Here is a 24812-nt window from a genome sequence, read left to right on the forward strand (position 1 = left end):
AGACGGTTCGTGTAAACCACAGCCCTAATTACCACCACTTCTCGGTCACCCCTCACCCCACCTCCCTGCTTCCACCTGCTCCCATTTGGGAGTTATTTTGCTGGGTCTGTCTTTATGTCTTAGCGGACTGCATTTTGTTAAACAAGTTCATTTCCACTCCGTCTTGCAGATTATCACAGCGTAGCGTAGCCTGGATTATCTTTGATGACTTTTTTTTATGGTAGTGGTGAAAGTTTTATACTTCCACTTCCCCGTCTATCTGAAGGTTGGTTTGAGGAGCAGCAGAATGTTGTTATGCCATGCCACTTGAGGTGTGGTGTATTGTCTGACTTTCCGAGTGCAGTAATAAGCTATTACTCATGTCCTTCCTTTATTCGTAATGTAATCATCCTTGTACTATACTGATTAGGCTGCATCTACATTGACTGTTTTTATTTTGGTAGCAGTTAGTCACATAGAAATAATAGACCAGTCACATAGAAATAATAGACTAGTCACATAGAAATAATAGACCACATGTGAATGAATTGTCTTGCCCTGTGCGTGCATTATGTAGGGGTTGTGATCATCTGTTCCAGCTTTGAAAGTGGTGATGCTCTGTATTAGGCTACCAGATGCATTATCACGCATGTCCAAGTCAGAATTTAGACAAGCGGTGGTGCTGAAAATGTAATCAACAAAGGTAACATTTCACTCTTTAATCGCGGAATATGACTCGTTGGGGGTCACAGTCAAGGCTGATCGGTTGAACTGTTGCATTGCATTGTTCTCAGTTGTTAGGAGTACTCTCACGGCTATCAGATAAAATATGCACGTGGAAATTACCCCTCAAGGCCCAGGGGATGGGAGGGACATCAAAGCCAGATTGCTGGCTGCTGGGAGATGCAAATCAGACAAGCTCAGCCCGTAAAATAGACCACGTGTGAAGAGAAACGAGGTGAATTGCTTTTCTATCCCTAGCCCCACCCCACCCCTCTCCCTCCGCACACCGCCTTTTCCTGTACCCCTCTCCCAAACCCCACAATAAGTACAAAAACGGAATGCTGCCAAAAAAGCCAGTGTTGTCATCTCTAGCTTCTCTGGCATGATCTTGCTGATAAAAAATATAACAAAAACACTCACTCACACACCACACACACACACCACTGAACTGAAGGTTATTCAAATGAGTAGTACTGTAATATCTGGCGACGAGTGGATTTTAAACACTTCGCTTAGCTATATGAATTAGATACTATGTGGATTGTTACTTCTTCCGGTTCACTGTAAGCAGCTTGTTGCGTCTGATGAATTTATTCATAGACTGCGGTGCTCGTTATTTTGTTTTCCTAGCTTTTTTTTTTGAAAGACATATATATATATATATGTATAATATAATAATGTCTCCACTTTACATGTTGTTTACACATACACTGTCTGACTGACCTTATAAGTTATAAGGTCTGTCACATCACAATGAAGCTGTAGTGATTTTAGTTTCTTTCTTTATTTGGTGTTTAATGTCGTTTTCAACCGTTCAAGGTTATATCGCGACGGGTGATTTTAGTTGGTGTTGTCCCTTAGTTAGTTATTCCAACGCGAGTACAGTGCTTTTTCTTCTTTTTGTTGTTTTCTCTCACGTGCAGTCGCCATTGTACTTTTGCCTTAGTCAGTTAGTAATATTGTCGTTGTTCTATTCACTTTCTCAATACTTGACTTATACAACTTAACATCATACGAAAACAATATTTATTTATGTTACGAGTGGCATTTTGTAGAATTATGCAGGCGCATTTTGTTATAAATCCTTGAAGCAAAGCCGCTTGGTCACTATCAGATGTTCGCAGCTCAGCAGAGTGATTATGAAGACTCGTCATGCGACCCAAACATCATGCTGTCAGTCACACTGCAGCAGAAAAAAATGCAAGGGCGTGTGTGGCATTATTGACCGCCATCATCTACCGGGGAAATGTCACATGTAATGTATTACGAGTGCGAGTTATTTTCGCCTCAAATGGTTACCATGGTGCTGATGAGAGTCTGCAAGCATCTGCCGGAGAATGTGGGAATTTTTTCTGTTCCTGTCCCCACGTATATAAGATACCACAGTGGCGAAAGGCTTTAGTTTTCGGGAAGGAGGTCCGGAACATGGACATACTTTATTTTCCTTTATTGAAGATTTAATAATAATGTGATAACATGGAAGGATTGTTAGATACAGAGAGTGTTTAAAAGCACAGATTCGGGTGAGTAAGACTGTTTGAGTGATGCGAGTACCTGGTTGGCTCACGTAAGTGTAGCCTATGCGATGCTAACTTTTGTCTGTCTGTGCGTGCGTGCGTGCGTGCGTGTGTGATAGAAACTTTAACATTTCCGAGTCTATGTAAAGCTCGCATAAGAAGATTACGTCTCGGTCAAAAGTGTTTGACGTGTGTGAAGACGTCACATTATGACGTAAGAGGGTTAGACGTCACGCGAAGGAAATACTGAAAGTCTCGGTCATTGTTATTGTGAGCGGGCCGAGACTTGTTGGCAGATCTAGTGTCTCGCTTTCTTGCACAGTTTCACCTATGCTTACTGTGTGTGTGTGTGTGTGTGTGTGTGTGTGTGTGTGTGTGTGTGTGTATGTGTGACGGAGTGATTGAGTTTGTGTTACTGTTTGTCGATTTCTTACGTGAGCCTTGAAGGCTTCGCCTCTTGTTTTTGTTTGGATTTTGTTTGATCGAGAAGAAAGATGCAGACTTCTCGGATGAGGATATTTTCATTGGTGGAATAGCGTTGCCAAGTGGTGAAGTGTTATTGCGAGTTTTATCCGTATGTTGTGTTTCTGTGTGAATAATGAGAAGAATTGTTATTTGTTTACTAATACTAGCCCCAATAGGATATATATCTGTCTGTCTGTGTCTGTGTGTGTTACTGATGAATGTTTATTATTATTAATTATTTTTATTTTTATTTGCTCGCTTTTATGGAACGAACTTGCTCTCTAACCGCCACCTCCACCCTCCATCCACCCTCCACCCCCACCCCCACTCCAACCCCAACCTATCCTGCCCATCATCTAGCCAACCCATCCCTGGGTCGTCGTCCGTCTCATCAGAGATGTACGGGGCATCACTTTAGTTAATGGTGAACGGCGGCTCCCCTGGTCTCCGTGCCGTCAGCATCATGATAAATGTATGATCGGTGGGGCCATCGTCTGATTGCCGATTGCTTTGCCTGTCTGTGTGTTGCAGTGCTACAAGCCGCTGGTGGACAAGTGTGGCTTAGCGGCCAGCAGGAAGCGAGTGGTCGAGTTCTTGGTGGAGCGAGACCTCGCCTTTGTCAACGACGACGACCTTCATTTTTATCAGGTGGGTCTCGGGCACCCGACACACGCACGCGCACGCGGGCATATACATACGAGAGAGGGTTGTGTGCGGTGGAAGGGCTTCCAACGATCAATTTGGCAAACTTTTGAATATTCCAAGAAAAGGGAGAGTTTCACTTTTAGGTTAGCTAGCTTCGTTGTCATATTCAGTCCGGTGTCACTGACTGACTGTCTATTTGGATTTAACGTCCTCTTAGACCAGTTGGCCTATATTGGGACAGGTATTGGTAATACGCTGAAGATATGGTGTGATACTTTGACTCGAACACACCGGCATTGGGTTTGTCAAAGTACCAAAATACGATCATGATAATCAGAGACGAGAGATGATGCATGCGTGTCTTCGTGCTTTCCAAACCCTGAGACTTTCGCTGTGAACTTGGGATCTTTTTCGTGCGCATGTGTGCACACGGGGGTGTTCGGACAGAGTCTGCACAAAGTTGACTCCGAGAAATAAATCTCTCGCCGAACTACAAAGCCAGCGCGCTACCAACTGAGCTACGTCCCCTCCCCCCGGTGTCACTGTCTGCTTGGGCTAAGTGTTAGGTCCCTTCACTGGTGAATCTCCTGTCGAGTACGTCTGTACCTAAAGTTACGTACTATATACTTTCCCACAGCTGTTGCATTGCTAATCACAAAGACATTCTCGCCTGAATCCCCATCCCAGTTTAGCCGGTACGCGTATTGTTGTAAAATAAGCGCGAAAAGTGTATCAGCAGCGAGCTGCACATATTATGGAGTTGAGAGTATGTATGTACTGCGGAATGTCAATGGGGCCTTGAGGGGCCATCATGGCAGCCAAGATCATCAGCAGCGCACTTCTTCCTGACCTTCTTCCTCTCTCTTGCTTGCCCAGCCCTGTCAAAATCAATAGGCACACCGCTCCTGCCAATATCACCCCACTCTTCACGACACGGAAAGAGGGAGGGGGGGGGGGGGGGCACAAGTTTTGGGGGGTAGGGGTGATGTTGATTTCGGGGGAAAACCACCACCAGTTCAGCAACAAGTTAAAAAATGGATAGTGAAGAAAGAGTTCAATGTTGCGTTTTTTGACTCACATGCGAAGCAAAAGTGAGTCTATGTACTCACCCGAGTCGTCCGTCCGTCCGTCCGGACGTCCGGACGTCCGGAAAACTTTAACGTTGGATATTTCTTGGACACTATTCAGTCTATCAGTACCAAATTAGGCAAGATGGTGTATGATGACAAGGCCCCAAAAAACATACATAGCATCTTGACCTTGCTTCAAGGTCAAGGTCGCAGGGGCCTGAAATGTTGTCTAAAAAACAGCTATTTTTCACATTTTTCCCATTTTCTCTGAAGTTTTTGAGATTGAATACCTCACCTATATATGATATATAGGGCAAAGTAAGCCCCATCTTTTGATACCAGTTTGGTTTACCTTGCTTCAAGGTCAAGGTCACAGGAGCTCTTCAAAGTTGGATTGTATACATATTTTGAAGTGACCTTGACCCTGAACTATGGAAGATAAATGTTTCAAACTTAAAAATTATGTGGGGCACATGTTATGCTTTCATCATGAGACACATTTGGTCACATATGATCAAGGTCAAGGTCACTTTGACCCTTATGAAATGTGACCAAAATAAGGTAGTGAACCACTAAAAGTGACCATATCTCATGGTAGAAAGAGCCAATAAGCACCATTGTACTTCCTATGTCTTGAATTAACAGCTTTGTATTGCATGACCTTGGATGACCTTGACCTTGGGTCAAGGTCACATGTATTTTGGTAGGAAAAATGTGTAAAGCAGTTCTTAGTATATGATGTCATTGCTAGGTTTAGTTATTTGACCTTGACCCTGAAGGTCAAGGTCATGTAAAGGTCAAGCATGTGAGTCGTATGGGCTTTGCCCTTCTTGTTTACGCTTGTGGATAACGTAGCATATTTTCATACATGTGAAAGTCTACCGTTATGCTGCCTGTATCATGCACCCAGTCACAGGGTACTTTGGCGTCTGTAGGGATCAAGTTGCTGTTCTCAACGTTATCTTCTCGTGACACTGTCAGCCGTTGGCGGACAGAACACATGGGGAACAATGGCTGACACACTTTTATGGGATGAGTCAATGTCAAACATTATTATCTCGTTCTCTACGCCGATCTGCATTTAATCGTGTCTTGGTAAAGGTTGAAAGCGAAAGATAAGTTGTATAATGTGGAACACAAAGCCGCGCGCATTTCGCTGTCAGTGAAAAAAACACCTTTCGGAAGATAGACACTCGGGCTGTGTTATAAAATTGATCACCTGGAACGAGTATGGGACCGATCACGTTGGCCGCTGAAAGCTTTATGCATCCTAGCAAGCGTTCAATACCGGTGGTATTGAACTGAAATACTATACACGAGCTGAAATGCTATACACTAAAAGCATTCCGGAATGTGTGCAGCACGCACCATTGCGTCCTTTACAACCCGTTTAAAATGTCAGACATAACTGTCGCACGCTAGAGTAGTTATTGAACAGAGTGACGAGGAGAGAAGGTGTGGAGGCTTGTTAGGGGAATATAAGGGTTAGTCATCAGTATTGTGCACAATAACGCTGACGGCGCGAGGAGAGAGAAAGCTGGCCATAACGGTTTCGATGGGACTGGATAACAGGCCAGCATGGCTTGAGCGAAGCCTGGCGTTGAATTGAATATCGACCAGCCAGCCCTCAGCTGCATGCTTACATCAGGGGAGCGAGATTGGAAACAACAACAGCTTGACTCCCTCTCCCCCCCCCCCCCCCCCCCTCCACCTCTACCTCCTTCCCCCATTCACCCATTCACCGCCAGCACACTTTTTTCCACCATTAAATCCACATCCACGCTTTGCTCTGCCACACAGACATGCACGCACGCTCGCACGCACAATCACACGCGCGCGCGCACACACACACACCTTGCTTTCCATCAACCCACCACAACCCACATTCTCTCTGTGGGGAGGCTGGAAAGCGAAGGATCGATGGCTTCAATATCATATATGGTCCCCCGTTGTGGCCATCTCATCGATTACCATTCCAAAACAGCTGCAGGAGCCCAAATGTGGGGACTGATTAATTAAACAGGCTGATCGGGGGTGGGTACCGTGGGGTTTGGAGTGGGGGGCTGGCGTAGGGGGATAGGGGTTACAAAGTTTTGATCACGATCGATTGAAGCCACCTCGGTTATTTATCTCTCCGTGTGCGCTCGTGGTGTTGTTGGGGGGAGGCTCGAATAAACAACTGCGTTGTTTGGTTTTAGAGGTTACTTACTTGCGGCTTGGCAGGATGACTTGTGTTCCTGTAAAAGCCCCAAAATAGCAGGCGCTGTATTAAGATTCACGGGTAAGCGTTTTTGTTGTGTTTCACAGTTTGTGTACAGTGCTGTGACACTTTCCCATCCATCTCATCATAAATAGGTCAGCTTGTGAAAAATCTTCTTGTTATTTGGCAACTCGCCGTCAGTCTAAATGTTTAGGGGTGGGGGGGGGGGGTCACACACTCACACCACCCACACACACAAGGGACATGTAGTCAATTCCGACCCCAAGTGCATAGCAAGCCCAGGCAACAACGTCGACATTTCTGAGTAAACAGCTATGAAGCCTTGAGTTCACCGACATTTTCGCTCCTACAGCAGCGGGCAGGAATTGATCCCAAACAAACAGGACGAGGCGTGCTGGCTGAAAGAAGCAGTCTTCTAAGACACGTAAAAAGCCCCTTCCCCTTGTTCATGGCTCCCTGGGCCTTTCCGCTTGTCACGTCATGATCACAAAACCTGAATCTGCCCTAAACAGAGTGTACTAGAGGCGGCCAAGCTTCCTTGTCTGGTCCTTCCACATCGTCGTGCTCTGCTACTCTTTTAGTCCCTGTCAGTGTCACTGTAGATGAGTTATTGACGGTTTTCACGTGCATCTTAGGTTAGGGAGTGACTGTGCGACCTTTGTCAAGCACTGTTTGTAATGGCGTGTCTGTCTGGTCTCTGTTTGTGCGCATAAATTATGTACATCAATTTGCCTTTTGGCGTTATTTTCCTTTTTTGCTTTGATAAAAGCAATCTTACGTGAAGCATTCAGTCTGTTCTCTTACACCCACGCCTTAAAAAACAAAAATAGTGAGCGTTGAAAAATAAGCTTTACCTTTATATGTGCGTGTGGCAAGGCATTTCCACTATTCGAGTGGGCTGAAGGCAGGAAAGAGACAAAATCGATAAGGCAAAGTGTATCTGATTTGCCTTGATGGCAGAATTATGGCTCTGTTAGTGAGGGTTGCCCCACTTTCCCCAGCTCTGTCTGTATCGCAAAATAGAATGGCTTGGATGTAAAATCAAACACTGCGTGGTATTTTGTTGCTCTTGCGTGGTGTCGATGAAGTGATTATGCACACATGTGTGGGCCATATTGTCCTGATTTTGCATCAGCAAGGTGACTTATCGTGAGCTGTATGTTTGTATAAGGCTTCCGTCGTGCGTGTACTTGTAGGAGAATTATGCTTGTATAACTTTGAATTTGTAAATAAGCGCCTCTGAGACTCAGGAAGTCATAAACCTTGAAAACGTGTGTGTGACAGATGGAGGTTGAAGAATATTATTATGTTACACAAAAAGTCTGTGTCTGTGTCTGTGTGTGAGAGAGAGTGTGTGTGTGAGTGCGTGCGTGTGTGTGTGTGTGCATGCACGCACGTACGCATACACTGCTATAAAAGCATCAAGCTGAGATGATTTGCCCCCAAAAGACCTTTTTAAGAAACTGGTACTACCTCACACCCACCCTATTCTTTTTGGTTACAATGAACGTCCAACAGCCATCCGAGAAAGCATTTTGGTACATAATACACAAGTAAATTACTATCTGAAAACGCATTCTAAGCGAAGTAAGTGCTTGTACATGTCCCAGTGCAGCAAGTACACGTTATGCCCGGCAGCCATTATATTAGCTTAGCTCGTTATGCTCCCAGATTTGTATCCTTGCCGGCGCTGTACCTGGCAATTTACAATATTCCGTACTTCCTAACTTGTTTAAGCTGCAATATATTTCTCATGGTATGCGTGCTTGCGGCTCTGTAATGTGTAAAATTGATTGTGGGAACCAAAACACATTGTCAATGCTGTACCACCAGTTTTCTCATTCCCTCTGGTGTGACGCTTCACACGGGGCAGGGCGACTGAGGTGGTGCTGTTCCGTTTGTCTCCGTGTTCATGCGCCACCACTCAGATTTGAGATAATACAATTCATTTGATTAGATTTGATTTGATTTGATTGTTTCTTTGTATCAGCGGTTTTCTCATTCCCTCCGTTTTCGTTGTAGCAGGGTTGTTCATATTTCCTCCGTTGTGTTGTCCTAACAGGAGGGAGACGAGCAGCGTTACGAGAGTGTGCGCGACAACGAGGAGCTGCAGAAGGAGATCCGCACGTGGGTGGATTACCAGGACGGGCAGAAGATCCTGCTGACCACGCCTGTCGTTCTGCTGGGCTCACGTCTCGAGGTCTATCGTGCTGAGGGCACCACACAGTGGTACACCGCCTTCATCCACTCTGTCAACGACGCCACTAAGGTAATGGTGATGTTTGGTTTTGTGTGTGTGTGTCTTTGTGTGTGTGTTTATCTGCGTGTGTGTCTGTGTGTGTTCCTGTGATTACGGTTATTGAACTTGTGACCGAACGTGTGTGTGTGTGACTTTGTCTGTTGAATGTAATGTTGAATGAAATTAATGGCTGTTTTATGAACTCGGTATGTACTCTTGGCACTGAAAGAATCAAGAGAGAAACACAAGCAAGCAAGCAGTCAACGCGGACACCGCAAGAGACACGCACACACACACACACACACACACACACACACACACACACACACGTAAGCAAAATAGCAGACACACATCTTTCCTTGTTTAGTTTCTTGAAGGTCTTGGGCAGGAAATCGAGAGTCTTAAGTTGTCGAGAGTGTGGGTAGAAGGCCACTGGAAAGTCAGTTCACAGGCAATGAACATATTCCCCTTTCCCTGGCAAGAGCGTGGGTTAGATAGTGTTACGTGTGCCGGGTAAGCTGATTAGAGCTTCCATGTCTTAGCCAGGTTTGAAGTCCGGTTTGAAGCCAGTGTTTGCGAAGCTGACTCTTCAGTCTTGTATTCTGACCCAAACGACCTTGGCTGATGTGGGTTGAGAGGGTCACTCGTTCTCTGTATGAAACTTGTCGAGTAAAGTCGGAGTGTATTGCTGTCAACGTGACACTCGTTATCGCTTTTTGACCAGTGCAATGTTAATCCCGTCAGCTTGTGGCAGGTCCCACCCTTTGAGTACCAACGGCATGACTTTTTAAACGGGGGGGGGGGGGACTTGATGACTTCAGTCACGTACCTACAGGTTTTCACTGTAATACTGATTTTACGAAGAATGTAGCTGTAGAATAGGGACACACACACACACACTCGCACGCGCGCGCACACATACACACACACACACATATATATACTCACACACATATACACACACACACATATACACACACACACTCGCACGCACGCACACACGCACACACACACACGCACGCACACACCTCCCTGTTGCATACCAACAGTGTTGTTTTTGTTAAGAACAATGAGCACACAAACAAAAACAAAAACACAAAAAAGAAAGCAAAACCTACTGGCATTATTCGCCCTACAAAGAGAGAAAAATAAAACCGTATCAGAAAAGTAGAACAGCTCGCACATGTATATTCTCACAACACCTACCTCCATTGTCAGGCGATTGTCAAATCTGGATGCACTTTCAGACGGAACAACGTGTTCATTACCCTGCAGAATGCAGCAATCTGAAACTGACAGCGAAGGGGATTCGGATCAAAATTGAGAAAAGGGGGAAAAAGGGCTTTGGTGATGGTGGTTTGGAGAGGGGTGAAGAAAAAGCGGGGAGTTCGAGGGAGGGGGGGGGGGGGGGGGGGAGTCAAGTAGCAAGAGAAACCAGAACTAAACGCCTGATACAGTACACAGATATCCTTGGCACAAAGGGTCAAAAATCCAAAAAATAAGCCTGATGGGCATAATGAAATAAGGTCTTATTTCTGTTAAGGCCTTACTGAAATATGGCCTTATTTCTGTTATGACCTTAAAAAAATAAGCCCTTAAAAAAAATATGCCCATAAAAAAATAAGCCCTTAAAAAAAATATGCCCATATTTTTCTGCGCATCGCTACTGCGCATCCGGACATTCGAAAGTGCGCACAAACTCGCCTCTCGTTCAAAACATCCGTCATAACATCGAGCGGATACAGCATGGCTTCACGCATTCGAAAGCGCGCACAAACTCGCCAAAACCCCAATTCTCTCGCAATTTGCAATTTCAGCACTAATTCTTCTCAAAAATTCATCACGATCTCTGAACCCCCCATTCGCCATGTTTCTTATGAGATCTCTGCGCATGAGCGGCGCAGCCGAATTCTATTCAGCTTCATGATTGGTCAAAAAAATAAGGCCTTATTTTTTGATGCCCTTATTTTTTATGCCCTTATTTTTTATGACCATATTTTTTTTTATGCCCTTATTTTTTATGCCCTTATTTTTATTAAGGCCTTACAGAAATAAGGCCTTATTTCTCGTAAGGCCTTATTTTCAAATAAGGGCCTATTTTTTATGCCCATATTTTTTTAAGGGCTTAAAGATTTAAGGCCTTAATAATGGAAAATGAGGTCTTTTTTTTAGAAATAAGGGCTTATTTTCAAAAATATCGGCATATTTTCAAAAATAAGGCCTTATTTTTTTACGGGCTTATTTTTTGGATTTTTGACTCTTTGTGCCAAGGATACATAGATAGAGACGCAGATAGCGCGGGCAGACACACTGGAGGCGTAAAACAGGGCCACGGTGAAGGTCGCGAGCGGAGAACGTTGAGAGCATAGATGTCTATACATATCTCTGGTTGAGAGCTATGGCGGGGAGATAGGGGAGCGCGGCTGTCGAGAGCTGATAAGATAAACAGCCTGCTCTACACCGTTTACCTTTGTGCGTAATCAGGCAGCTTGGGAAGGTGGAGGTCCCCCAGGTCACAGCCTTATTTTTATGTTTATGACGCCCCTCTTTTGCGGCCGTCAAGTGGACTCAGCATTTTGAAATTAAACAGTACAGACTTGGCTTGGACTTGCTTCTGCGTTGAATGGAGTTACGCAGCTGTACCTGAATAATATATATATATATATAACACCAACGTGTGCAGCTGTACCTGAATAATATATATATATATAACACCAACGTCTGGTTGAAAGTTCGGTCATTTGCCATGGCGGATGGAAGACACCTGCTGCACGACACACACCCACCCCCCTGCCCACCTTTGTGTGTGTTGTTTGTGTGTTGTTGTCTTTTGTTTGTTTGTGATTTATTAGCTAGGATGCGGGGTTTCAGATTTCATCTTGATGCTGCATGGCTTTTGTTCTATTGGCTATTTATGGGTTCATCCGACAAAACAAGTCGGGGACAAAAATAACCCCGATCATAATGGCTGGGTTTATATCTGAATGCTACTGATACAAATACTTGACCTTGGTTTGCTGACGATGCAGCATTTAGTGTGTCTTTGACAATAAATGCTGTTACTTGAGTCTCAACTGTTGACCTTTGTGGCACAGAGTTGACAGTAGCCTTGGCTAAAGTCTTCCAAGACCGAGCATAGGACAGGTGACAAACGGTGTTTTCCTCCATATGGAGCCCACACACATTGTCCAGGCAGACAGCATTATGGTCGTTCGATGGTCGTATTATTCATTCCCTTTTTACGAGAACAGCACAGGTAAACATGGAATCGAAGTTGCACCAATAGCCACGTGTTCAGGCCGACAGACAGAAATAATGGGAATGCGTTTGTCAACAGGACCAGTGTCTTTGGCTAAGTAACCGCTGCCAGCCTGGTCATTTGTAGCTGACACAGATTGTGTTCGATAATTCAAACTAAGTTTTCCTTGTTGTTTTTCTCCTCTTTTTTTTCTTCTCTTTTTTCAAAAATGTGTCGCATTGATCATATTCCGCCATGAAATTTCAGGCATGTTTATGTGAGCACTTATCATAAGTTTTAAACTTGTTGTGCTCCTTCTTAATGATGTTGTTATATTATCATGTGTCTGTTTACGAATAAAATACTGTTTAAACAAAATTTGTAGCTGATTAGCATTTCAAACTATCCCTGGAAGCACAGGTCATTATGGAGAGGAAAATCGGCTTTGGCCTAAGGCTTAGCCCCTACTTTACATTTGTGTGCACAAAGGCCAATGTCCAGCCTTGCATTTTATGGCTGTGATTAGCATCATGCAGCGAAGCAAGGCAATCATGGTCGTCTGCCGTTTTTGCTCTAACATAATACCCGGTTAGAATTGTTTTCTCGCCTTTCGGGATTGAGCTCCTCTGATTTTTACCCCCTTTTCTGTCACTGGTTTTACGAATTATGACGCCACTGTACGTGTGAGCCATTATACCACGCTCCCATGTGAAGTTCTCTCATTGCTTTGAGCGAGAGGTCTTCCAACGATGTCTGGCATCTGGATAATTGAGCAGTCTCCCCAGAGGTTTCAGTCATGTACTCTCGCCCCCGTCTTTATTCTTCCATCCTCACTTCCACTCTCCCTACTTGTATCTCCCTGGTCTTCTGAAGGTGATGCAAGGTGGTTCAACTTCGCAAGCCAACGGCAACACATTGACAACTATTTCTGGACTCATGCCTCCAAAGCTTATTGATTTCTCTCACTCCAAAGCTTATTGATTTCTCTCACTCCTTCCCTCTTTTCCTTCGTTTCTTGCTTATTTTCCGCCCATTTTCTCTCGCTGCCATCTTGCCAATTATTCTGGGTCCTCGGGGTGAGAATCGGTTGTAGACTGTGTTGTGGAGGTTGTTGTTGTTGTTGGCGAAACTGATGTGTTAGTTCGTATTGCCTTATCGTGAGACGAGTTAGTTTGCTCACCTGTGTTAGTGACCGCAAACACCAGTTTGAAATGGGTGCCCATGCGTGTGTTTATCAAAGAACATTGAATTTGGAGATGCGAGAGTGAAACTGATAGCTTATCAGGGATGGATATCTTATAACATTTATTGTGTTGTAACTAGTGTTGACAATATTAAACGAGCAATGTTTTAAAGGGGTGAGAAAATGTGCACGATATTGAACGAGGCCTGAGGCGACGAAGAGTTTTATTTCAGTGGATGCTTCCAGTGTGATGTGCATCGATTTCTGGTCTTGTGTGGCGAGAGATGTGGGGGACTGCGACACTGACACAGATCAACACACGAAAGCCTTTCGTTTCTGGGGGGAAATGGGGAGTGATGTTTGAAATGGAAAAATTGGGAAGGGGGAAGTGTTGAAGGGGGGGGGGGGGGGGGGGCGAGTGGAGGGACAGCAAAATAATGGGGCTGGAGAGTTGTTCATGAATAGTGAATGAGACCTCTTTACTTTTAAATCAGTTTCCTTCTCCACTTCTGTGTGTGTGGCTGCACTTGCGGTTGCTCGCGTGGACACACACACACTCACTTTCACACACACGCACGTACTCGTGAGCACACACGCGCACGCGCACACGTACATACACAAACACACACCGGCTCTCGCACACACACACACGCACACACACACAGATTGCAGCGCTGTTTAATTAAAAGCCCTGTTGCAGAGGGAGCGAAGGTGGATTGAAATGAAAGGGTGGTGTGAGAGAGCGGAGAGTGCCAAAGCGCCGAGGGAATGACATCGCAGAGCCATGCATTTGTCAGTGAGAAATGAACGGTTTTCCCTCTCTCTCACTGTCTAGAATCGATAAAAACCTCTCTGGGCAAGCACAGGAAATTCTATTGGACTTGAGAGCGATGTAGTGCAGTGCAATCACGCTGCGTCGTGCCCCCGCTCAGCTGGCTGGCTTCCACGAGGAAATGGCTCCTGATAGATTGCTTTCAAATTATCCATGAATCTTGCGGGTGACAGGATGACAGACTCACTTTTTGGCCGGCATTTTAAAACTCGTAAACTCTTATTACATTTACAATCGGCCTGTTTTTGCGGGTGCACTTTCGCGTTGTGGGCTCCTTAGATGGGGCTGTGGTTGGTGGTGTGAGGGGGGGGGGGGGGGGTAATGTACTGGAATTCGTGATCAAGTGAAAGGTTTTTCTCATCCGTTTCCTTGTTGAAACGTTGTCAGCGATTTCGCCCAGTGCACAAACTATAAGATGTTTAACGAGAAGGATTTACGCTGTTATGATGATATAATCTTCCATGCAAGGAAACCATATTGTCTGCACTCCTTCGTGGCTATATATGGACACATTATGGCCGTATACATAATAAAGTCGTAAATTTACCAAATTTGCATGCACCCTGTCGCTTTTATAAAGAGTCTGCATCACGGATGATGTTATGGTCCCCATTAATCACAGTTATAGAGTTACGTGTCCGTGCCATATGTACGCATCATATTTGTGTGTCTGTCTGAGTTTAGCTCAAATTTTTGTTCATCTCGTCTTTCGTATGTCTTTGTATCTGCATGTGCTGTCGGATTTTGTGAATTTGTCCTAGAGCATAAAGTTGGAATGATCGCGCCCCCCCCCCCCCCCTCTTTTTCCTCTCTTTCTGCTCTCTCTCTCTCTCTCTCTCTCTCTCTCTCTCTCTCTCTCTCTCTCTCTCTCTCTCTCTCTCTCTCTCTCTCTCTCTCTCTCTCTCTCTCTTAACTCACACTCACGCGCACACACGCACACTTCATCAAGTTTGTACGGCGACCGTTGATGAATGAGGTGGTTGTTGCTGGTCGTGCTGGGACTCGAGAACGTCGCCCTCTGTCCGCCGGGTTACACAGGCTATCGACCACCATCAGGTCCACTTGATGGACTTTGCATCTAACACCCCACCCCATACTCCTTTTATCCACCACCCTATTTCCCAGCACCCGCCCAATGTCGTGTTTGATTCCTCTCAACCCTCGATAGCCTGGGCACACACAGTCCACCCGCTAATGGATTTCTGCCTGAATACCTCGCTTGCTGTATTGCGGGTCGGTCCTCAATCAGCATGTCGAGATAAAAGCGAGCTCGAGTTACCAGAAAAGGTGCGTTTGTTGTCGCGGGGGCCGTGTGGTTGCAACAGGAGTAGTGTATGGTCAAATGGGAGATTTGAATGGTTGTGGTTGGAATGGTTGTGAAGGGGAAAGCGAGTGTGTGTGTGTGTGGGGGGGGGGGGGGGGCTTGGCAGGTAAGCACAATAAGAGCTGCTGAAAAGGGGAAACAAACACCATCGCACCACCAAACCCAATAACCGTCCGCCATACCTGTTCGAGTCTCTAGTGACCTTCACCTTACTAGTTCACGCTGGACTCCTACCAAAGATACGGGATACACTCTTTGCTCCTACTTCGTTCACCCCCCCCCCCCCCCCCCTCTCACCCCCACCACCACTAACACCTAACACACACCAATCTCCCCTCCACAATTCTTCCAGGCTGTTTCTACTCCCCCCCCCCCCCCCTCCCCCCTCTTTCCGTCAGGTGTCTGTCTATCAAAGGCCTGGCTAGACAAGGCAGGTCTTTTGATGGTGTTCTTTCCTTGATACGGCCCTGTCTCCCGCCTTGACGAAGGGCTTTGTGCTGGGGAATACTAATGATAGTCTGCCCTGTCCCTGTCAACCCACAGACCCCCATCAGGAATTTCAACCCGCCATTGTATAGGGGGCTTTCCTCTTCGGTCGTGTCTTCAACACAAATTGTAGTAGAAGGTAGAGGTGGTGGTGGTGGCTGGATAGCAATGGGTACCACGTCTTCTTTCAAGGCCCCCTTTCTTGTTTTCTGTCCCCCTCCTCCTTTGATAAAAAAAAAAAGGAGTATTTGTCCTTTCAACACCCCCCCGGACGGAGAGAGTGAACTTTGCCCTTTGCCACGGAGCCAGGACTTTGCTTTTGCTTGCCGTGCTGTGTGTGTTTTTTATCAAAGCGCTCTGCTGTCGCGCTCCGTCTGCTGCTGCGTGCTAAAGCTTCCATTTTGCATTTCCCCTTGCCCCGGCCTCTCCTCTTTCTCCCCCCTCTATACTATCTACTCTTCTCTCTGGCGTGATTTCATTTTACCTCACCACCCACCACAAGCCGCGCGGTGTGTCTGTCCTCCTGCCATTTCTCTTCGCTGACCTCAGCGTGGTCACCCTGCAACAGACTGTACCTGCCGCAGCTCAGCGCCTATTTACTCCAGGCACAGTGATTGTGTCTATACTGTACCGACAGGAACTGATAAAGGCTTGTGTCTGCCCTTGATTACCGCTCTACTCGGATCTTCAACAGCATTGGTTTTCTTTTTATTACTACTACCAGTAAACCAGACGCGGTTCTCGGATAACTGCGTCGGTCTGCCGTCTTCTCTTTCCAGAACGCCATCTGGTTATTTTCCTCTGACGTAGCCAGAAACAAGGTGAGGCTCCATTTGATAGCTGCTGGCCTGGTAGTAGCGCCCCTGGCAGGTACGTTCCTGGCATCAGCAGATAAATGGATGTGTTCTTGCGAATATTAACATCTACTTGTTATTGCGTGTATAAAGGGAGAGTCGGCGAGCCAGGCTGATGTGTACACTCAGTAGGTCGCAGTGACACTCGACCAAAATAAGAGAAGGGGGAGGGGAACAGAGGGGGGAGGGGAGGAGGGAGCCGTTATTGATTGCTAAAGCTCTAAACTTTGAAGTCTGAAATTGAAGAAAATGCAAGCTGGGTAGGGGGACTAGTTGTTTAAAAATAGGGAAGGAGCGCTTTTCCTGTGGTTCTGACGAAAATTGATAGCGGACGAAACTGATCGAAAATTAGAGACTCTTTTGTACAATTTTTTCCATGTTGAGAAATGTATATGTGAGGATTGCTCTTTCATTGTCGTCGAACCTTTTAAATAGCTGTTACTCATTAAATAAAGAAAAAAATCACACTACAAAACATGGAAAGAGTGCATATTGGTTTTCAAATTATGTTGTGTATTCTTTACAACACACACAAAACACACACACACACACACCCCCACACACACACACACACACCCTCACACACACACACACACACACACACAGAAGTATGCATGTCCGCTCAAAAGTCTTTGTAATGTTGAAGTGAAGAGGTTGGTGATTCAAATGTCGATCTGCTTCAGTAGACATTCCCCCATACCCCATACCTCACCCATACCCCATTCTTCACCCATCCCCTCTGCTGTCACAGGTTAGTCCCCGAACTCGTCTCCGATTTAACCTGGGCACCCGATTATCTGAGAAACGACTTATCAGCGACAGTATCTATGTAAGACAGAGCAAAATTGCCAAAAATATCATGTCCCGGAAACACTAGATAAGCTTTTGGTTTGACGAAGCTTCCAATAATCAACGTAACTCGCCCAACCCCCTGTTACCTCTCCTTCATTCCTAATCATCAGATTTGTGCCACAAGCTCAAATATTCACACGCATTTTTAATGACAACATAAAAGTTGTGAAACATTTCAACGTTGGTTCCAGCTTGGAGTGAAAAATGAAAGAACATATTCTGACTTCTGGCAGTAATCGAAGTGCTGTTTATCGGCATCCAAAAAAAGTCATGCTTGTCTGAGCTCGTTCTATTTGCTCACCCTTATAACCACGCACTAGATACGCACGCCCAGGCACGAGATATAAATTATGCGCCCAGGCACGAGATATCTCTGTGTACACAGACAGTTACGCACGCAGATAGATATCATCATCATCATCATCATCATCATCATCATCATCATCATTATCATCACAAGTTATATGTTTCTTCGCCGAGATAGCTCATGGCTGAGAATGCATGTGTGTCAGTGAAGACTACGATGAACCTGAAGACGGTAGAACTGCGACTAGGATTAGGAGGAAACTGTGTATGGGTAGTGTAGGAGTGTAATCCCCTTGTGCAAGTTGTGTTTGTGTCTCATTCTTGGCAAACAACCCGCACGTGCTCGGCTCACCTGCACGGAGGAAAGCAGCTACGGTGAAGTGCCAAGAAAGTTGGAACTAAAAGCTGGCACGCAGCATCATTTACACCACGGAGGTTGTACCTTTTTTCTTCGGTGCATGCTGTGGATTGAAAGGAACAGACGCTGGTTTACTGAAAGTCATTCCCTGCTTGGTAATGCCATTAGGAATCCGAATACCTGCCTCTCCCCCCATCCCCTCCCTACCAGCTCCCGTACTTCTTTGCTTCGTCTCTCCTCCGTTGCGTGTTATTATGTAACAGCGAGAAAGGACAAAACAAGGATGGTGTGGTATTTACACATTCGATGGCTGTAGCTACTGCCAAGGCGTTAAACCCATTAACTGTTCATCTGATTGGTGTGTGTGTGTGTGTGTTTGTAAGAGACAGACACACATACATTATTGATTGCTCAAACTAATTGGCTTTGTTGCACCAAATCCGGATTATTTTGGTCATGTGAACGTGTGTCTGTTTCAAAGCGGATTTTGCATGGGGAATTAAATCCTGGCAAGCACATTTAGATGGAATGACGCTTTAATCCCAATTGATCTGTTTTGTTGGACATTTCCTTTCCCATCCGCTGTTTTTCTTCCCAGGCAAATAAAACTAGCTGAATAAGAAGGGATAATAATCTTACAAGCGTATTTTTTAAGCTGACAGAAATATACAGCGACTAAAAATTCCACTTTTATATTTTATAATTATAGCCCTGTCAAGGGCTGTTTTAAAATGAACACAAAGTATCAAAATGAACACAAAGCAGGAACTGAAGTGGCATTTCGTTCTTGAAAAATGTAAACTTTTCAGAAAGGGTGTGTTATCCACAGTCTATTGTTTGTGTGTGTGTGTGAACTTTTAGCCTTGTCTGAACAGTTTCTGTACATCTAACAAATGCATTTGGATTTAAAAGATCGCCCTTTTAGTAGATTGGGTTGGATAACAGAATCAGAAATAGATGGATTGCATAGTACCCTGGCCTTAACGTCTGCGAAATAACTTAGTAATATAGTTCAGTAGATCAGAAATATAATCAATCAATCAATCAATATGAGGCTTATATCGCGCGTATTCCGTGGGTACAGTTCTAAGCGCAGGGATTTATAAAAAAAAATTTAAAAATGCGCACATATTCAAGGCGCAGGGATTTATTTATGCCGTGTGAGATGGAATTTTTTTACACAATACATCACGCATTCACATCGGCCAGCAGATCCCAGCCATTTCGGCGCATATCCTACTTTTCACGGCCTATTATTCCAAGTCACACGGGTATTTTGGTGGACATTTTTATCTATGCCTATACAATTTTGCCAGGAAAGACCCTTTTGTCAATCGTGGGATCTTTAACGTGCACACCCCAATGTAGTGTACACAAAGGGACCTCGATTTTCGTCTATGCACGTTAGTCTATGCATGTGTATGTCTGTGTCTGTGTCTGTGTGTGTGTAAATATATTTTATGCTTTGTTCTGGGGCAAAGCAAAAATACTTCGGTGTTGTGCGCAGTTTCAAAGCTTTTAAAAAAAACAACGCAGGAAAATCGTAGACAGGTACAATGGGGAAAAACCAACTGCACTGAAGTTAAAATATGGCCAAACTGGTTTTTTTTTTTCTCTCTCTTACTTTTTTGTTATTCGTGTATGCAACAGCAGTAAAACGTCTGCTCAGACAGAGACTGAGAGAGGTGAACATTAAACTGCCTCTTGTCACCGTGTTATTTACTGTCACACGCACACAGACACACACACACACGGATCCCACTAGCTAGCCTGATGAATGATTGAATACCCCCTCCCCCCTCGTTCCGCCTACCTCACCCCCCCCCCCCCAACCTCACCCCCCCCCCCCCAACCTCACCCCCCCCCCCCTCCTCACGATCTTTTCCGTTTCTATCTGTTGCTGTCTCAGCTTTTTTTATAGTGGGGTTGAGGGTTTGATTGGTGATAACGCTCTCTCTTTAGACGTGTGTGTGTATTGTTTGAACCTTGCATTTGACTTTAAAGTACACATGCGTGTGACCTCATAGCTGAAACGTTCATGCAATTAATTTGTGGTTGTTGTTTATTGGTACATGGTGGCAGTCAGTACATGTACATTTGGCGAAATTGTTGTCGTTAGAAGGGGTGGGGGGCTTGCACGCGCTTATCAATGTAAAATGGTGTCCTATGATATAGTTAATAATGATTACAGGGAAACAGCAGTGTCACGGTTTTCACATTTCTCATTGCTGCGACTACAAGAGAACTCGGACAGAATGAGTGTGCTTCTTTTGCTCTGGTCATTAAATCAATGGATTTCTTCCGTAGACGCTGTTGATGTTTACATATCTCTCCCTCTCTGGTACTAAAATGTTTGCCTTAATTGATTGGCCCTGTGGCCTTTGTGATTAAAAACTTGGAACAACAAGCTATTTTGGGTGAACAGATTTTGAGGAGTGCGAGTGGATGAGATAAGAGAAGTATTTCTGGTGAGAGTGTGTTGGCCGGTGTCACGATTTCATCTTTCGCCTGTGTACATATTTCGCCCTCGACATATACTCAAGACTGAAATGTTGTTTCCTGGTAAAATTAAGAAGTGAAATTATTTATGGACGAAAAGCATGTCAGTTTCTTGCATGTGAAGAAAATTGGTGGTAAAATTTAATAGATTTCACCCCCAAAATCGAATTCTTCGAAAATGTGTACTGAGTGGTTACGTCCCTTGAGTAAGAAGGAAAACATTTTAGGATGAATCAAATTTCTAAGTTAAATAAAACAAATTGGTTGGACAAATTTGGCCCCATGAATGTAAGGTACACAAGGTCGCTCATCAGTACTATCGAAGGGTGTTTTTTTGTTCAGTGTAGAGTTTATACTAGTGTTTCAGTGTGACGTGGAAGTGTTCAAATAGGCCTATCTGCTGTATCAGGCAAGCCGATTTGGTTTCACCTGAACGACTGCGAGAGGCGAGCGCAAACCGTTGTGTTGTTCAAAAATTCGCGGCCGGCCGACCACGGCGCAGAGTGGAAGGGGAAAGGGCTAGCTGGCTTGGTGCAGCAGCTATGTATGTCAGGTGCACAGGACAACACAAACACACACCTGACGGTCAAACATATCAAACACTCTCTGCCCGGGCTGTCTCTTTGTTCTGGGCCCGCGTCCAAGCATACCGCTATTGTTTGGCCGGGATCGAATCCGCGGCCCCGGCTGTTATCAGTCTGTTGGACAGCCCGCCCGCTCTGCTGACGTACACGCGTGTTTGTTCGAACTTTCCGCAACCCCCGGCTCTCGGGAAATTGATAGTCACTCCAGGGTTTCAGGAACTGTCATAAAAATCGCCAGATGGATATGAGAGAAGGGAATGAAGTGGGCTAAGCCCGACAAAAACCTAGGGGGTATCACTTTCAAGTGTAAGAAGGAATGTCCTTGGTCGTGATATATGTCGGAGTTGACCTTTGTGTGGGCTCGGGTATCTTTTGTGTATGTATTGCTACCGGATATTACAGTGTTTAGGAGATAAACGAGATTAGATCAAGTAGGGAGGGGTTTCAACGGAAATAGGTCGTATGTCTCTGTGGCACGTTGCTTTTATTAGCTGTTAACGCACAGGCACTGCAATAAAAAATATATGTTTAGTGTAATTATGTTCAAGAGCCTTGACGCAGAGTATAACTTTATGGACACTATGTGTAGGTGTGTGTGTGTCTCTGTGTCTGTGTGTTATCAATAACAGTGGGGTTGAGCTTATGTTTATTGTTTGTGTATGCGTTGTTAATTGACAGCTAGTTGTACTGTTTTGGTGCAGTGCCTGGCGATAACTGTAAACTGATGATACATGGCTTGGCATATTGTTACTGACAGATATTTGTACTTGGTGTGTTGCAGTGTCTGACGATAACTGATGATACAGTGCTCGAATCTCACAATGAAGACCCGGCCTTGGTGCAGATGCGGATAATTGACAATGGAGGTGAGTTTACATCTCAGTGGCTTCATTTCCTTCCACCAAGCTCTCTGATCTTGCAATGTTTATGTGCAGATGGTTTCCTGTTTCCCTCTTTATACTACACACAACTTGCAAGCAACAGTAAAACAGCACCTCAAGTGTAACACGCACACACTCACAAGCGCACGCGTAAACATGCACACACACACACACACACACACACACACACACACACACACACACACACACACACACACACACACACACACACACATGATGCTAAACCCCTACCGCACTCTAACTTCCCTAATCGCCACCCTGGAGTCTCTCTCTTTCAGCTTTCCCCAAACTCCAAACTTCCGTTTTGTGCTTCCGGTGTGTTACCACAAACATCAACCTTATCACTAGTTCACCATCTCATGCAGTTTCGACGTGGAAACTGCCTACTCGTTTATTTTATTCGATTGCATCAAGCCTGAGCAAGAAAAAAGAATCTCCTTCCGTGCCTGAAGTCAGCGTGCCGTGTGATCTATCAAAGTGGCAGCCCCCAGCGCAGGTGTCCCTGTGCAGCGCGCACCAAAAAATCACGTGTGAGCAATGAAAGTCAGTCGTTGCTGCACCTGCAGTCTCTTTCTACCTGTGCTGTCTGTACTGGTTACAATGGTGGAGCTCATCGGTCACTGTCCTCTATATCTGTCGCCACTTGGTTATTGATATTATCACCCTGGCTTTCGCTTATTGATCTGTCAATAATGCGTTTGCTGAGCGTTTAGAGACAAGAACAGTTTTATTGACAGTCAAATAATGGAAAAAACTGATAAGGGGGAGGGAACAATTTTGTTAGTTCATGTACCACACCTTGTTGACCTTGGCATCAGAACGTTGGAATCATATGTTGTTCTTTCTTTGCCTTTTTCTTCGCACACACGCGTGTGTGTGTGTGTGTCCAATTTTTAAGTGCCTTTCATGTTTTATTCTCACATGTTAACAGCTGTAACGAAGAAATAACTAAATCAGCCGATGCTAATTAGGACTTCTATTTTCTTTTGTTTCTGTTTTTAAAGCGCACTGTTTTATGTTGAGCGGCTGACTCAGTTGCGTAGGGTTGGCCTTTGTGTCGACAGAGCTGTGTGCATCTGCTGCATCTGTGCGTGTGGCTGCAACAGCGAGTTTCAGCCTCAGTCACCGCTAACGTAATGGAAGCATGAGAGCGCAATTCTACAACTGCAGGCAACATCGATCCACCTTCATCTCTTTGTGCCGCGTTGAGGGCGGAAAAAAATGTCAGAAAGGGAGACGGAGTGGGGTGGGGTAGGATAGGATGGGGGTGGGGTGAGGTCAGGCCTGACGCAAAGTTGCGATCCTCCCTTGGGAGAGAAAGTCGTTTCCTGGCTGATATAAATCTTGCAGGCGCTGCAGACAGGTAATGAATGTGTTATTTATCCCTGACTCCCTATGGCGTGGACGGTTCGGTTTTGTGTGTGTGTGTGTGTGAAACTGATAGATCGATACTTCTGGTGATGCTGCAGCCTCTCCCTACATACAGCCTGGTTCTTTCATCCTCTGCACCTGCAGTGTGGCTGTCGGTCCCACGTTTCATATGCATTATATTCATTTTTGGGTCTTGACTTGAAATAAAGAACAGCCCGTGTCGGAGACGGAAGGAAAACAAGTCGCATGAAGCAATATCAAAACCTTTAATCTTTTGGCCTGAAACTAAAAGATCAACACTGAAGACCAGTGATCACAGAGACAAAGTGTGGTAAGACTCGATGTAGACGGGTCAGAAAATGATAAGGAATACAATGCAACATTTTTTTTAATTTTTTTTTTATCTCGTAACAGAATTTTTTTAGAATTTGAATTAACAAAATCAGTAATAAATGTTAAGCTTCCAAGCTGAAATGCAATCACATATTCCAGACTGAGTCAAAGATTGCTTGGTCAAAATGTCATTAAGTCATCAATGCCGCTTCATCTTTTCTTAAAAACTTGAAAGGATGCCATCAAAGACATTTATCGAAAAAATGGGAAAAAAAGGGAGGGACATCGACATCATCTAGAAGAATTTGTGTGTACATTTCCATGAAGATCTGTCCAGTAGTATTCTGAGAAATGCTCTACACACACACACACATACACACACAAACCACCACCACCACAACCGTTGTCTCGATTCCCAGTCTATCTGAAAACATTTAGTCAAAACTTAACTAGGTCGCAACGACATCTTTAAAAGATGTCGTTGCTAGGTGGAAAAAAACAATGCTTAATGTCTTATCATTTTGTTTCCTTCTCTTCCCCCTTTCAAAAAAAAGAAAAAGAAACCCACTTCTACAGAGGGCAGAGGTGAGTGTCTTGAAACGTTATGGAAATTGGCTAAAATCAAGGGGGGATCCATTTAAACTGATCTGTTATTTATCAAACAAAATCGTACATAGAGCACATGAGCACAGACAGACAGAGACCCTTTCTCCCAAACGAGTTTCGAGGCGTATAGACATGCATGATGGTTGCTGCTTTGTTTTTGTTGTCTTTTCTGCTTCAAGCTTACACGTTGCTGTTCACAGTGATCGGTATAATCTGGGAGTTGCT

General features: G+C 44.8%; 2 protein-coding genes across 3 annotated transcripts in view; both read left to right on the forward strand.

Annotated features, from left to right (window-relative positions):
- The window catches only part of LOC138982996 (eukaryotic translation initiation factor 2-alpha kinase 3-like), a 387290-nt gene that overhangs the window by 341787 nt on the left and 20691 nt on the right, over positions 1–24812 (forward strand). The window lies entirely within an intron of this gene.
- The window catches only part of LOC138982995 (probable JmjC domain-containing histone demethylation protein 2C), a 124397-nt gene that overhangs the window by 40364 nt on the left and 59221 nt on the right, over positions 1–24812 (forward strand). Inside the window, exons 3-5 of one of the 2 annotated variants that reach the window (XM_070356383.1) lie at positions 3216–3332; positions 8683–8889; positions 22157–22241. In XM_070356383.1, the coding sequence (XP_070212484.1) occupies positions 3216–3332; positions 8683–8889; positions 22157–22241 (409 nt within the window). Of the gene's footprint in view, positions 1–3215; positions 3333–8682; positions 8890–16476; positions 16744–22156; positions 22242–24812 lie in introns of those variants that run through there. The other variant, XM_070356384.1, reaches the window with a different exon arrangement.

Source organism: Littorina saxatilis, linkage group LG12 (assembly GCF_037325665.1).
Source record: "Littorina saxatilis isolate snail1 linkage group LG12, US_GU_Lsax_2.0, whole genome shotgun sequence".
NCBI lineage: Eukaryota > Metazoa > Mollusca > Gastropoda > Littorinimorpha > Littorinidae > Littorina > Littorina saxatilis.